General features: G+C 36.5%; 1 protein-coding gene across 1 annotated transcript in view; it reads left to right on the forward strand.

The window, feature by feature from the left end:
* Positions 1-12098, forward strand: part of COL21A1 (collagen type XXI alpha 1 chain) — a 276488-nt gene that overhangs the window by 174707 nt on the left and 89683 nt on the right. The window contains exon 12 of the mRNA XM_089694136.1: positions 9040-9093. Coding sequence (XP_089550262.1) covers positions 9040-9093 — 54 coding nt within the window. The remainder of the gene's footprint in view (positions 1-9039; positions 9094-12098) is intronic.

Here is a 12098-nt window from a genome sequence, read left to right on the forward strand (position 1 = left end):
TCAGTTTTTTTTTTGCACTGATCACTGTATTAGTGTTTTTGGGGATGTCAGTGACCCCAAGTCAGTACCCCCCAATGTCAAAATGTCCACCGCAGTCCCGCCATAAGTCTCTGGTCGCTGCCATAAGTCCCTGATCGCCGCCATTATTAGTATAAAAAAAAACCTAAAAATCCCAGTATCTTTCCCGCCATTTGTAAATGCTATAACTTTCACATAAACCAATTAATTTACACGTATTGGTTTTTTTTTAGCAAAGACATGTCGCAGAATGCATTTTGGCAGAAATTTATGACTAAATTTGATTTTTGCATTTTTTTTTACTGGACATGTTTTATAGCAAAAAGTCCAAAATATTGTTTTTTTTCCCTCAAAATTGTCAGCCTTTTTTTTTTAGCGCAAAAAATAAAAACCGCACAGGTGATCAAATACCACCAAAAGAAAGCTCAATTTGTGGGGAAAAAGGATGTAAATTTAATTTATGTACCATATTGCATGACCGCGCAATTGTCCGTTAAACTAGCGGAGTGCTGGATAGCAAAAAAATGGCGTAAATTGCAGTATTTTTACCATAGTTTGTAGACGCTATAACTGCCACAAAAAGCAATCAATATACACTTATTGGGATTTTTTTTTACCAAAAACATGTAACAGAATATATATTGGCCTAAATTTATAACCAACTTTGAGTTTACTATATATTTTTTATAGCTGAAAATAAAAAATATTGTTTTTCTTCAAAATTTTTGGCATTTTTCTGTTTATAGCGTGATAAAATAAAAAGCGCACAGGTGATCAAATTACACCGAAAGAAAGCTTTATTTGTGTGAAAAAAAGGACGTAAATTTCATTTGGGTGCAGTATTGCATGACCGCGCAATTATCAGTTGAATTAGTGCAGCGCCGAGTAGCAAAAAGAGGCCTGGTCATTAAGGGGGGTAAATCCTCTGGAGCTCAAGTGGTTAAAGTCAATTCACAGTAGGAAATAAATAATTAAATGCATGCAGTAATTAGGTAGTGGTCTAGGCATGCTGTATTTAAGAAATGTAAAAATACAATAGGTAATGTTGAGTAGTTTATTCCTTTTTTGGATCAGGTCTCTCAACAATAATGCATAGAAACCTAAATATGGAAAACATTGGGGTTGATTTCCTTAAAGAATAACTAAAGAATTTTTTTTTTTACTTTTGGATAGAGTGGAGGTGGATTAGAGCACCTGTCAGGATTTTATTGCTGTCTGTGTCCCTAATAAGGAGATTCACCCTCTATATTACTATTATAATTGAAAATGAAAGTAAAAGCAATATCAAATTTTTGGTTGTCCCCAGAAAAGTAATAAAGGGGAAATCTTCCAATGAGGACACAGATGGCAAAAAAACCTCAAAACGGACAGGGGTTATAAGCCTTCCTTATTCTATCCAAAATGAGAAAAATGTTGCCTATAGTTCTACTTTAAGGCAAATAGACTGTGCAACTTGCATGCTGCTCCAGAGCTACATAGTACATGAGGTAAAGCTTCACTAAAAAAAAAGAATACACAATCACATGCAAGGTAAAAAAAACAGCATTTTTGCTTCCAGATGATTGGATGATCAAAGTCAGCAGAGCTCCCCTCATTTTCTGTACATAAATATCACAATGATCTAATTCCTTGTTAGAACATATGTCATATGCAATGGAGATACTTTACATTTTCACAATTATTTGTAGATGCAGTGCTCAGCATAAATGAGTACACCACAACAGATTTGTCAGAAAACCTTTCCTTTCAGAATCAATATTTTCTATGGGATGCTATACTACAAAGTTCTCCCACAAATGTGGGCCATTGATTGCAAACAAGATTTGTTAAATTTCACAAACAAAAAAGTATTTTTCCTAACAAATTCATTCAAGACCATGTTGCAAAAATGATTACACCCCAATGAAAGTCTTAGGAGCAAAGCTAAATTTTAGACAACAATGGTGTCCTTTTATGACACAGAGAATAGCTGCGATTCAACGGATCTCAGCTATTCTCTGGTCATTCACAGTTTATAACACTCAGGAGATCATGTCAGCCCTTCTCTGGAGATCTGTGTTCTCCCTCCAGATTCTCCAGCCCAGAGCTGGAGAATCAGAGGGACCGCAAACTAAGCAGAGATAATTTACCTCTGCTTAGTAAACTGATCTTTTACTATAATCTCGAGAGATTATAGTAAAATGAGCCGTTTTTCAGAGTTTGTAGACCGTTCTCCAGCGTTTGGAGACCGTTCTCCCTTCGTTCGGAGAACTGCTTCATAAACTGCATTCACAGGAGAACTGTGTTCTCCGAGAATGCCGGAGAACTGAGCAGCGATCTATTACCGCTGGTTCACAAACGGACACCAAAATCCTAAGTAACAAGAATTCAACTGCAGGTGAGTCTAATTATTAATTATTCAACAGGTGTCCAGCAGACAGTTGATTATAAAAGTGTGTTACTTACCAAAGAAAACCCTTTCCCATTTCATGCTGTCAGCAATGGCACCACATGGAAGAGAATTGTCACAATGCCTGAGAAAGAAAATCATTTCTTTACACAATAAGGTGAAGGCTACAAGAAGATCAGCAAAGCTTTACTTATCAGTCAGAATACTGTAGCAAAAGTGATACAAAAATATATCAAAGATGGAACTGCAACCATTTTATAGATATGTCCAAGCCGTCTGCACAAGTTAATACCTTGACAGGAGCATCTTCTTATGAGAAGAGTTGAAGAAAATCGTCATGCAAGTTCAATGCAGTTAGCTATAGAAGTATAAAGCCAAACTGGGATGACTGTTTCCCGTGACACAATATGGCATACACTGCAAAGGAATGGCGTTCATGGGTGTCGTCCACGAAGGAAGCCTCTCCTAAAGCCCATGCACAAAAAAGCCTGCCTATAATATATGCCTATAAGCCTGCCTATCTCATGCTGAAAAAGAAGATGACTACTGAGACTCTGTACTCTGGAGTGATGAGACCAAGATAAATGTTTTTGGAACTGATGGCTTCAGAACTGTATGGTGTTACAAAGGTGAGGAGTACAAAGAATAATGCATGGTGCCTACAGTAAAACATGGTGGTGGCAGTGTCCTTCTGTGGGGCTGCATGAGTACTGCTGGTGTTGGGGACCTGCATTTGATTGATGGTATCGTGAATTCACAGATGTACTGCTCTATATTGAAAGAAAAGATGCTACCATCACTCCATGCCCTTGGTCGCCATGCACTTTTCAAACATAACAATGATCCAAAACGCACATCTAAGGCCACTGTTGCATTTCTGAAAAAGAACAGGGTGACAGTGATTCAGTAGCCAAGTATGTCTCCTGATCTGAACCTAATTGAACACCTATGGGGAATTCTGAAGAGACAAGTTGAGCATCACTCTCCACCCTGCATCCAGGCTCTAAAAGATGTTGTTTTCGAAGAATGGAAAACGATAGATGTTACAATATGTCACCAGCTTGTTCACCAGCTTGTTCATTCCATGCCTAGAAGACTTGATGCTAGATGTAGTAGGTTTTGTTGTGGGTGTATTCATTTTTGCATCAACCAATTTGACTAAAATTGAACATTTTGTAATCTAAGTTGTATTATTAACTTTACTGTCATGTAAAGTTAATAATACAACTTAGAAGCTAAACAAATGTTCTTTAAAACTCAGTTTTGTCGAAATTTTGGAAGCTGTTCTTGTGTTCATTGAGATATTCATTAAAATCTTACTTTTCAAAAGGGGTGTACTCATTTATGCTGAACACTGTATATCTTTCCACTGACAAGTTCCCACTGACTTCATTGATCTTTTTAGCTATCTATAAGGGGGTAATTCCTCCCAGTGACCATCACACTAATGTATCATGAGTTGTGGATACAGTTAATTTTAGCAGGGGCTTCCTGAGAAAAATATTTCAAGGGTTCCTCTGTGTTGAAAAGGTTGAAAAAGGCTGCTTGAAAGTGTAACTAAATACATAACTTTCTTGTTAATTTTTTAATTTTGTAATGGAGGATTAGAACCCCAGTCAGTTTTTTGTCCAAATGGGGAGATTTACTGCCATGATAATGGTAAACAGGACAAATAGCATGGGTGAATCTCCCTAATGGGGGCACAGACTACAATAAAAATTGTTCTAATACCTCTCCACCCTATCCAAAACTAATTAAAAAGTGTTTCCTTTAGTTATATTTAGGTAAATGAAAATATCTTTCTAAATGTCAAATATTGAAAGAAAACAGTATAAAAAAAAATCACACAAATATATAAATACCCTTCTTCCACCAATAAAAAAGACAACATTATAGAAGAAGGGTATTTATATATGTGTGTGATTTTTTTTAGACTAATTTCATTCAGTATCTGACATTTAGACATTTTTTTACACCACCATTTGATACACCACGTTTGTCCTGTGAAAGCAGCCTCCCCTTTGAATGGTATTCTAGTCACCTTTTTTTTTTTTTGTATTAATTGCTTTCCCTCTGGAAAATTTACCTCTATTCCTGACCAGGCCATTTTTTGCTATATGGTGCTGCGTTATTTTAACTGACATTTGTGCAGTCATGCAACAGCTCTGTTTTTTTTTTTTGTGGTAGAAGCAAAAAAAGACCGACAATTTTGAAGAAAAAACACAATATTTTCTTACTTTCTGCTTTAAAACATTTCTAATTAAAAAATGTTTTAAAAATCTAATTTCTTCATAAATTTAGGCCAAAATGTATTCTGCTGCATATTTTTGATAAAAAAATCCCATTAAGAGTATATTGATTGGTTTGCAAAAACGTAATAGTGTCTAAAAACTATGGTGTGTATATATACTGGATTTTTTTTTTGTAATGGCAGCGATGAGCAACTTATAGCAGATCTGTGATATTGCTGCAGACAGTCTAACACTAACTGACACTTTGTGGGAACCAGCAACACTAATACAGTGATCAGTGCTAAAAATATACACAGTCACTTTATTAATGACACTGGCTGGGAAGTGGTTAAAGATCTAGGGTGATCAAAAGAGTTAACTGTGTGACTGACAAGTCTTTTGTGTGTTACATGTGCTATTTTTACTAGGCAATGTGCTGGATTTTTTTCTCCTGCTTTGCAGAAAAAGAAAATCTAGCAGATTGCCAGTGACAGGACAGCTCTTCCTTGTTTACATAAGCAGAGCTGTGTCCTGTCATTCTCCTCACTGATCAATGGGTTCTAGCACTCATCTATTGGTCAGCACCCAATGATTGGCTTCTGCTGTGACTAATCACAGTGCGCCCCCTACACCAGGAAGTGCAGAATCACATATATACGTGATTTTGCACAGAACGGCCACCCTGTAGATGTACAGTCAGGTCCATAAATATTGGGACATGGACACAATTCTAACATTTTTGGCTCTATACACCACCACAATGGATTTGAAATGAAACGAACAAGATGTGCTTTAACTGCAGACTGTCAGCTTTAATTTGAGGGTATTTACATCCAAATCAGGTGAACGGTGTAGGAATTACAACAGTTTGCATATGTGCCTCCCACTTGTTAAGGGACCAAAAGTAATGGGACAGAATAATAGTCATAAATCAAACTTTCACTTTTTAATACTTGGTTGCAAATCCTTTGCAGTCAATTACAGCCTGAAGTCTGGAACGCATAGACATCACCAGACGCTGGGTTTCATCCCTGGTGATGCTCTGCCAGGCCTCTACTGCAACTGTCTTCAGTTCCTGCTTGTTCTTGGGGCATTTTCCCTTCAGTTTTGTCTTCAGCAAGTGAAATGCATGCTCAATCGGAAACAAGTCAGGTGATTGACTTGGCCATTGCATAACATTCCACTTCTTTCCCTTAAAAAACTCTTTGGTTGCTTTTCTAGTATGCTTTGGGTCATTGTCCATCTGCACTGTGAAGCAGCGTCCAATGAGTTCTGAAGCATTTGGCTGAATATGAGCAGATAATATTCCCGAAACACTTCACAATTCATCCGGCTGCTTTTGTCAGCAGTCACATAATCAATAAATACAAGAGAACCAGTTCCATTGGCAGCCATACATGCCCACGCCATGACACTACCACCACCTTGCTTCACTGATGAGGTGGTATGCTTAGGATCATGAGCAGTTCCTTTCCTTCTCCATACTCTTCTCTTCCCATCACTCTGGTACAAGTTGATCTTGGTCTCATCTGTCCATAGGATGTTGTTCCAGAACTGTGAAGGCTTTTTTAGATGTCGTTTGGCAAACTCTAATCTGGCCTTCCTGTTTTTGAGGCTCACCAATGGTTTCCATCTTGTGGTGAACCCTCTGTATTCACTCTGGTGAAGTCTTCTCTTGATTGTTGACTTTGACACACATACACCTACCTCCTGGAGAGTGTTCTTGATCTGGCCAACTGTTGTGAAGGGTGTTTTCTTCACCAGGGAAAGAATTCTTCGGTCATCCACCACAGTTGTTTTCTGTGGTCTTCCGGGTCATTTGGTGTTGCTGAGCTCACCGTTGCGTTCCTTCTTTTTAAGAATGTTCCAAACAGTTGTTTTGGCCACGCCTAATGTTTTTGCTATCTCTCTGATGGGTTTGTTTTGTTTTTTTAGCCTAATGATGGCTTGCTTCACTGATAGTGACAGCTCTTTGGATCTCATCTTGAGAGTTGACAGCAACAGATTCCAAATGCAAATAGCACACTTGAAATGAACTCTGGACCTTTTATCTGCTCATTGTAATTGGGATAATGAGGGAATAACACACACCTGGCCATGGAACAGCTGAAAAAGCCAATTGTCCCATTACTTTTGGTCTCTTAACAAGTGGGAGGCACATATGCAAACTGTTGTAATTCCTACACCGTTCACCTGATTTGGATGTAAATACCCTCAAATTAAAGCTGACAGTCTGCAGTTAAAGCACATCTTGTTCGTTTCATTTCAAATCCATTGTGGTGGTGTATAGAGCCAAAAATGTTAGAATTGTGTCGATGTCCCAATATTTATGGACCTGACTGTACATCTGCAATAGGGTGGTCGTCAATTGGTTAATAGATCTGCTGCAGGGACCATACTGTCTTAGTGCTTTGGCAAAGTTCTACAGTTTAAACCATTTTCCCTCTTTATTATCAATAAAAACTGACAGGGGACCTAATTCTTCTCCACTGTAACCATCCCACTGGATATCGCATTTGATAAAATACCGCATGGTTACATGAGATAAATACCACATATTTCTATAAAATACTGCATGCCTTATTGGTATTTTACCACGAATTTTAAAGAGGAAAATACCACTTTGTGAATGGAGCCCAGGGCTTTTTTAAGTATAAGGGGAGAGTAAGCGAGTCTGTGTTCAATTTAAGCATTGGGAAAGTTCCTATTTTTTATTTCCTCTGCATATGATTAGTTTTAAAAAAAGAACATGTTTTATATGTCCTCACTTTACCCCATTTCATACTTAGCTAAATCAGTGTTGGCGGTCCAGATTTACTAAAGAGGTGAAGTATGGCTAGGTAAAGTAAAATGAATCTGTGTCCATTTAGAAGCTCCATAATGTGCAGAGGAAGTTTTTTTTCTAAACATTCCTCTGCACACAATTGGATGTTTAAAGGCAACACAGGCTTGATTTACTTCATATCACTTGTTACATTGATGTTTTATTAAATGATGCACTGCTACATTAGTATCACAATTAGGCAAATAACATACAGCACATTGTCCGTGTTCATTATAGACTACTTCAAGCATCTAATATGTTAATACTATGTGTTATAAAAAGAAAATTACTGGGATTATAAATCTATGATGTGTGTTTGAAAAAAAAAAAACCTAAAACCTTTATTCTTTCAAAATGTTCTGTGGACGTTGTGTGACTTCTTTTTAATTACAGCAATGTGGTTATTCAATTAAGTTATTTAAACTTTTATTCAATACTCAAGGGCATTGTTGTATAAAACAGAACAAACACATGCGGTGTAAATTATAATTGTTTTATTTTAAGAACACCTGATCTGTAGAATGAGAAATTATACTTTATGTACACATAAATGCAGTCCCATCACCACATTCCAAAATAATCCAACCTAATGAAATTATTATTACATCAAAACTCTCTAAAACATTGGGGGTGACTTACTAAAGGCAAATAGGCTGTTCACATAGCAATGGAAGTTGCACTTTGCAAATAATTATCCCCAGAGCTTGCTGCTCTGCTGATTTCCTTTATCCAGTCATGTGTGGGCAAAAATTATGTCTTGTTGTTTTCCCTACAGGTGATTGGGTATTCTTTGAAAAGTGAAATTTCACCACATTCACTTAACCCTGCAGAAAATTCACTTGCAAAGTGCGACTTTCCTTGAAACGTGAGCAGCTTATTTTTAAAACAACCCCATTGTTTTACTTACCTTGGTATATACCCATAAGGCATATGGCGTGCTAACAACATTACAGTAGAAAACAATACCATATTTGTTTTTTGTAGGTCTTTTTTTTGTTTTTATATGTTTGGGTTTACACTCAATTATTTAGTTCTGGTAGGAAATCCTTTATATCCTATTGCATCTTTGTCAATTTTATTAATTTAAAGGTAGCCTAAACACTAATGTAAAAATGCAAGTGCATTATCTTTCCGGTACTTTGCAAATTTGCAACCGAAATACATATATATTCTAAAAGGAAAATGCTTACATAATAGAATCTACTACTGCCTGCTTTGAGCTGGGTGGATAAAATCAGTTATGATGTTTCAGATTTTATCCAAGTTAGGTCATTTACATGGTACAGTGTAATTTCAGTAAAACATTTGAATGATGTAACTAGCAGCTAGTCTAAATTATTTGCAGACTAATAGAGCATTTCATGTCATATTATCCTATTACAACTTTTCAAGACATTGCTCAGTTATTTCATCAACTTAAGTTATATAACAAGACAAGCTGTAAAACATCTACTGTACAAATAAATATATACTGTATATAAATCCAATATAATTCAATGTTATATTTTATTGAGCTTAAGTGTTGATATTTTGAGAAACAGCTAAGGAAATTATAACAATGATATGATTAATTTTAGGGACCACGTGGCTTACCAGGTTTCAAAGGTAATTCTGGAGGAGATGGTGATAAGGTAAAGTTTTAGTTTACACAGCACAAATAATGTGGTCTATTTATTTGATAATGTTGATGTACAGTATTTCCATTCTAAAGTACCTTAGTCTTCACATCTGATGACCATGTTCAGACCGTTCTCTTCTTGATCAGTTTAATTATGACCTTCATGTCATATGTGTCTTGAATACAGATATAATTTCTGATGGAAGGGTTTTAAATTAGAAACACAGCAAACAGCTCACATTGTTTCACTCATGTCAAATTGAAGTACTAAAATGAAAAAGTGAAGACAACTTTTTTAAATGCTTTTACAGAAAATGTATTCTCTTTATCTGGAAAAAAATGTAATTTTGTTAACAGTACATTATTTATCCAATAAAATGCATGCCCTCAAGTTTTCCCCTAAAAATGGAAATACAAACTGTAGATACTGTACATGATGTGACTTTTTTCTTTGCCAAATGATTTTTCTGTGTTTAGTCAAAATTTTGATATGTACAGTGCTGTGCAGAAGTTTTAGGCAGGTGTGAAGAAATTCTGTAAAGCAAGAATGCTTTCAAAAATATATATTTTAATTTTTTATTTTTAGCAATTCACCAAATGCGAAGTAAGTGCACAGAAGAAAAATCTAAATCAAATCAATACTTGGTGGGACTACCGTTTGGTTTCAAACCACCATCAATTCTTAAACTTGCAAATTTTGTACACTTGCGCAAAGTCAGGGATTTTGTAGGATTAGAATCAGGAGTATGATTATTAATTATACCAAACAGGTGCTAATGAGCAGAAATCTCATATGTAGGTTGAAACACAGCCATTGTCTGAAAGAGAAACAGCTGTGTAGGAGGCTTAAAACTTAGGAACTGTGCTACTAAGGTGAGGTTGTGGAAGTCAGTTTCATGTCACAGGTCATGCACCATGGTAGGACTTAGCACAACAGCAAGACACAAGGTAGTTATACTACATCAGCAAGGTCTCTCCCAGGCCAATATTTCAAATCAGACTGAGGTTTCAAGGTGTGCTGTTCAAGCTCTTTTGAAGAAGCCCAAATAACGGGCTACATTGAAGACCGTAGACTCAATGGTTGGCCAAGAAAACTTAATGTAACAGATGAAATACACATCACGCTTGATTCCGTTCAACATCGGAAGAAGTCCAGCACTGCCATCAGTACAGAACTGGCAGAAACCAGTGGGACCCAGGTACACCTATCTACTGTCTGGAGAAGTCTGGCCAGAAGTAGTCTTCATGGAAGGATTGCGGCCCCCAAAAAAATACTTACAATGTACTGTAGAAACAAGGCTAAGAGACTTATCTATGCATAAAAACATAGGAACTGGGGTGCAGAAAATGGCAGCAAGTGCTCTGGGCTGATGGATAAAAATTTTAAATATTTGGCTGTAGCAGGAGCCAGTTTGTTCACTGATGGGTTGGAGAGTGGTAAAATAATGAGTGTCTGCAGGTAACAGTAAAGCATGGTGGAGGTTCCTTCCAAGTTCGGGGCTTCATTTCTGCAAATGGATTTGAAGATTTGGTCAGGATCAATGGTGTCCTCAATACTGAGAAATACAGTCAAATACTTATCCATCATGCCATATCATCAGGGAGGCATTTGATTGACCCCAAATGTATTCTGCAGCAGGACAACAACCCCAAACATACAGTCAATGTCATTAAGAATCATCCTTAGCATAACGAAGAACAAGGAGTCACAGAAGTGATGGTTTGGCCCCACAGAGCCCTGATCTCAACATCATCGAGTTTACCTGGGATTACTGAGACAGTATGATTTAAGGCAGCCTCCATGCACAGAAGATTTGTGATCAGTTCTCCAAGTTGTTTGGAACAACCTACCTGCCTAGTTCCTTCAAAAACTGTGTACAGTACCTAGAAGAATTGATGCTGTTGAGGCAAAGGGTGGTCCCACAATATATTGATTTGGATTTCTCTCCTGTTCATTTACTTTCCATTTTGTTAATTAATAAAAACAAACTATTAAAATTTCTAATGTTGAAAGCAGTCTTCATTTACAGCATTTTTTTCATACCTGCCTAAAACTTTTGCACAGTAGTGTATGCCTTTGGCAGATTCCATTGGCAGGCAGGCGACACACTGATTCCTTTTTCAGCTTTACAGTTTTGTATGTAACCTGCTTGTTCATTTCACAATAGGTTGAATTACTAAATGAAAGTGAATGTTCAACTGACTTAGCAAATAAATTAAAGTGTTTGAAAACACATTCATGTACAGGGAAATAAAAAAAAAATATATATTTTACCCTAACTTATTGGATGTTTGACGTTAATGTAGATTCACTCTATTCAATAAGCTAACTATTATTTTACTAAGTGAACATTTTCTACTCTTTTAATAAAAGAGCCCCATTGTCTATCAAGCAGGCAGGTTACAAATGACTCTTCAAAGTTACAATTTATCTACAAAATAGGTGGGTGAAGTAACAAAAATGTTCACAGGATGATTCTCACTGTTCATGCTATAGTAGGCATGTGTTGGACAAAGCAGACAGAAGACCAGAATTTTTAATAACCTTTTGAAGATGAAGATAATAGTTCTATATGTCAGTAACTTATTTAACATTTGTTTATTTTTCATCCATTATAACAAGGTAAAATATTATAGTTGACTTATACTTAAATGTCTATTTAAACCTATAATAACAATATTGCTGGATGATTTGATAAGGAGTATAGAAGGTATGAAAATGTACAGGACTTTTCCTAAGTAAAATGCTTCACCGGACTTCTAGTGTCAGGAATCTAGGAGTGACCAGAAAGGTGTGGACTGACACAGGGAAACGCAGGTCTCAGGTACAATACAATACAGGTTATTATTAGCCACCCAGATATACAGTCATGGCCGAAATTGTTGGCACCCTTGATATTTTTCCTGAAAATCAAGTATTTCACACAAAAAAGGTATTGCATTAACACATGTTTTGCTATACACATGTTTATTCCCTTTGTATGTATTGGAACAAATATAAAACAGAGGCAGAAAAGC

Source organism: Staurois parvus, unplaced genomic scaffold (genome assembly GCF_062004578.1).
Source record: "Staurois parvus isolate SC_StPar_1 unplaced genomic scaffold, SC_StPar_1.0 ptg000652l, whole genome shotgun sequence".
Taxonomy (NCBI): Eukaryota; Metazoa; Chordata; class Amphibia; order Anura; family Ranidae; genus Staurois; species Staurois parvus.